Genomic DNA, 3,631 nt, shown 5'->3' on the forward strand with positions numbered 1-3,631 from the left:
CATTCACCTTCAGAGACTAGTTTGTTTCTTAAGCATTCAAGGTATTGACAATAATCACATGACAATAACTGTGCTATTGTTTGCCCAACTACATTGATCCAGAAATTTAGCCTGCTTTATTTAACGTGAAATGAGGGCTTGTTAATAGCACGCTGAATTATTGTGTGCAAAGGAGTCATTCACAAAATGAACTGACACAAATCCAAAAGGTACTGCAGAACAAAAAATACAAAATCAAAACCAAATGCCTTTATTTAAAGAAATGTAATGTCTATAGCCAAACATCACCCTATGAAATTTTCCATGAGGAAAATACAGAGTTGGACTGCAGTTTGAGGGATAGTGACTAGTCAAGTCATTTCCAGCTGTGTAGATACTGTAGGTGTTGTTATGATCTGAAAGGCACAAGGGATGTTTCCATACTCATGATGACGCACAGTTTCAGGCATTCAGATATTTGGCATGGTGCTTGATGTGGTCGTTGATGAAGGAGAAGATGAAATAGTAGCTGTGATCATAACCCTGTTAGAGCAAATGAAACAAAAAGAGTGCTGATTTTGTCTTAAAATATATACACCATTGTAAAGGATTTAACAAATTCATGTAATCATGAGCCCGGAATTGGTCTAGTAAGATTTGTTGCATTAATGGAAACTAGACTTCCCTACATGTAGGTTCAGTACTGACCTGCTGAAGGCGGAAAACCACAGGAATTTTCTTCTTGGAACAGGCAGCGATCAGATTGTCAGGAAGCAGCTGACTGGCAGATAAGAACTGATCATCACGGCCTTGATCAATCAGAATATCAAGCTCAGGCCCAGAATATGATTCAGCCAATACAGTAGCATCATACGACTGGGGAGATGACGGAGGAAGACAGTTAAGATAAAGCGATTTCTGATGTTGGACAATGTGTTTTTTATGTTAAATCAATGATTAAGAAACAGAATATTGCACACTGCTATATACACTTTCAAATGTTTTTGAAAGAAGTCTCTTTTGCTCACTAAGACTGCAGTTATTTAATCAAAACGCAGTAATATTGCGAGATATTTAAAAACATAAAATAAATAACTGCTTTCTATTTGAATACACTGTAAAATGTCATTTATTTATTCTTGTAATGCCAAAACTGAATGCTAGCATACATTACTCCAGTCTTCAGTATGACTTGATCCTTCAGAAATCATCCTAATATACTGATTTGCTCAAAAAATGTCTTACCAATGTTGAAAACATTTTTGTGGAAAGCATAATACTTTTTCAGGATTCTTTGATGAACAAAATCCAAAAGAACAACATTTATTAGAAAGAGAATTTTTTTATGTACCATAAAACTTTTTTTTTACTTTACGGTCACTTTTGATGATTTCAGTGCATCCTTGATGATAAAAATATAAAGTTCATTCAAAACAAAAAATAACCGTTCATACATGACCAGAAAATTACGAACGGTCGTGTTTACACATATAACCATCTCTCACCTCCCAGATGGACTTGTCCGGTCCAAGATATCCAGAAAAAGCTTTCTGTCCCCATGCACATTGTATAGGGTTACAGATGGGTGCAAACACTGACACTGACTGAAACAGGCACATGTATAAAAAATTAAATAAAAAAATCAAACTGAATATTTAAATATCAATCAACTAAATTATGAAGCAGTATATGGGATGTGAAAAGTGGCATGCCTTATATTTCCCAGGATTCTTAAGTGCACAAATGAGAGCACCGTGGCCCCCCATGGAGTGACCAGAGATGGACATCTTCTCTGGATCAGCAGGGAAGTTAGAATTAATCAGTCGTGGGAGCTGGGAACAAGAGAAAGGTGATGAAGCCATTGAGTGCAAAAGCCAGTGTTTAATATTTAACTGCAAAACTCTTCATTAAATTGCTTACTAGAGTATCACTTTGTTATCCTAGTGACTAACAAGTCTTTGGAACATATAAAGTACACACACCTCTTCGGTGACATACGAGTACATGCGGTAATTGGTCTTCCAAGGCTCCTGGGTGGCATTGACGTAGAATCCTGCACCTGTCCCGAAGTCCCAGCTCTCATCCTCTCCTTCAATGTTACCGCCACCTGACCAGAACAGAATCATCATTTTCTGAGCGTGTGCTTAAGTGTTAATGAGGCTAAATATTAGCATTGGTTGGCTAAAATATTTCTGATCACAAGATAACAACAACCAGAGGTTATTACTTTCTTACCTCAACAGTACAGACTTCTATAATAATAATTAACATTTGATTTATGCTTTAATTGGCATTTTTCCAAGCAGTGGGATGACTGCCTGGTGGGAAACTCTAGCCCCTGACCTGAACTGGGAAGTCCCAGTGCTATCTGATCCTTAGAGGAAACTTGTTTATCTTTATGTTGCAGTAATGCACTGACCTCCCAAGGGACCTCAGTTTCCATAATTATTCTATTTTGGCCTATGCATCTCTAGGATTAGGGATGAGCAGAAGTCAGTTATAGGGTTTAATCCCTCTAGAGATGGACCAGCAAGACTGTAAACTGTAAATGTTCAGATATTTACGTGGACTGGTGTCTGAAGCTACGATGATGATCCCATGTTCAGAAGCTGCCTGCTGGCTCCCTGCCTTAGTGATGAAGTTTTGCTCTGTGCACGTCAAACCTACAAAAAAAAAAAAAACAGTGGATGGTTAAATACATTTTTATGGACATTATTGGCTGTGTATATAATGCATATTGTTTGCTATTTTTGACAAATTGGTTTTATTTCTCTGAATAAAAGTGTCAGTTAAATGCTTAAATGTAAACAGCCATAGACCATAACATTTGTCCAATTTATAACCACCTAAACGTCAGTATGCAGTATAAAGAAATCGTAGCCAGCCAGACTCATTCACTCAAACAGGCCTAGAGAAGAGAAATGAAATGAAATCAAGCACCTGAAAGCCAATACAACACTGGGCATTTGGAGCTCTCAGCCTTGGGAGGAAGGTAAATGGCGAACTTCATTTTGCATTTTAACTCGGAGCTGAAAAATGAGAGTTTACGCAAAGAGCAGTAAGGTGAAATGTTTATTCAGGCGTTTAAATAAAACGCCCAGTCTCTCACCTGTCATGCTCGAACACTTTCTGATATCCATCGCAGCACTTATTAGAAGAAACTTGCGTTAATGCCATTGCACTGTTAACTGTGCTGAGAAAAATAAAAGTTCCGAGTTATGAGATCACATTTCATACATATGCACAAACATAACTTCATGATCTGACATACATGCATAAAGAGTGACATTTTAGTTCACTGTTCATGTTTCTTAACACCATTTGAGACTTGTCAAATAATTTTATTAAACGATTCATATTTAACACTCTGGACTCATGGAGTCTGCGCATGCGCACTGCAGTAACTGGCCTGCCAAACTCACAGCAGGATCTGCAGAAAACGCCCCAAAGAAGCGCCTCGCGACGATTGAAGTAATGCCAAACCTTGCGCTAAATAAAGTTACGTTTTATTTGGCCCCGTGTAACACTCCTCATCATGCAAGATAATGGCCTGGATAGGCTATTATTTTGTAGCACTTACCGTTGCAGCTAAATGATCCAGAGTTCAGTGTGACGTCAAGGTCAGCATAAGACGTAAAGTCACGCCCCCTTA

At 38.1% G+C, this 3,631-nt stretch overlaps 1 protein-coding gene across 6 annotated transcripts; it reads right to left on the reverse strand.

Moving 5' to 3' along the window:
- Positions 1-227: 227 nt before the first annotated feature.
- Positions 228-3,631, reverse strand: LOC132152937 (S-formylglutathione hydrolase-like). Of its 6 annotated transcripts, none has more exons than XM_059561948.1 (9): positions 3,560-3,631; positions 3,089-3,167; positions 2,920-3,008; positions 2,544-2,642; positions 1,962-2,086; positions 1,692-1,811; positions 1,485-1,583; positions 688-855; positions 228-522 (listed from the first exon to the last, which is right to left on the reverse strand). In XM_059561948.1, the coding sequence occupies exons 2-9, from the start codon at positions 3,154-3,156 to the stop codon at positions 442-444; spliced, it is 849 nt and encodes a 282-aa protein (XP_059417931.1). In that variant the 5' UTR covers positions 3,157-3,167; positions 3,560-3,631; the 3' UTR covers positions 228-441. The 6 variants fall into 6 exon arrangements, with proteins under 6 accessions (XP_059417931.1, XP_059417930.1, XP_059417932.1 ...); XM_059561947.1 differs by having other exon boundaries at positions 3,089-3,172; positions 3,560-3,629; XM_059561949.1 differs by lacking the exon at positions 3,560-3,631 and adding an exon at positions 3,402-3,524.

Source organism: Carassius carassius, chromosome 11 (genome assembly GCF_963082965.1).
Source record: "Carassius carassius chromosome 11, fCarCar2.1, whole genome shotgun sequence".
Classification (NCBI taxonomy): Eukaryota; Metazoa; Chordata; class Actinopteri; order Cypriniformes; family Cyprinidae; genus Carassius; species Carassius carassius.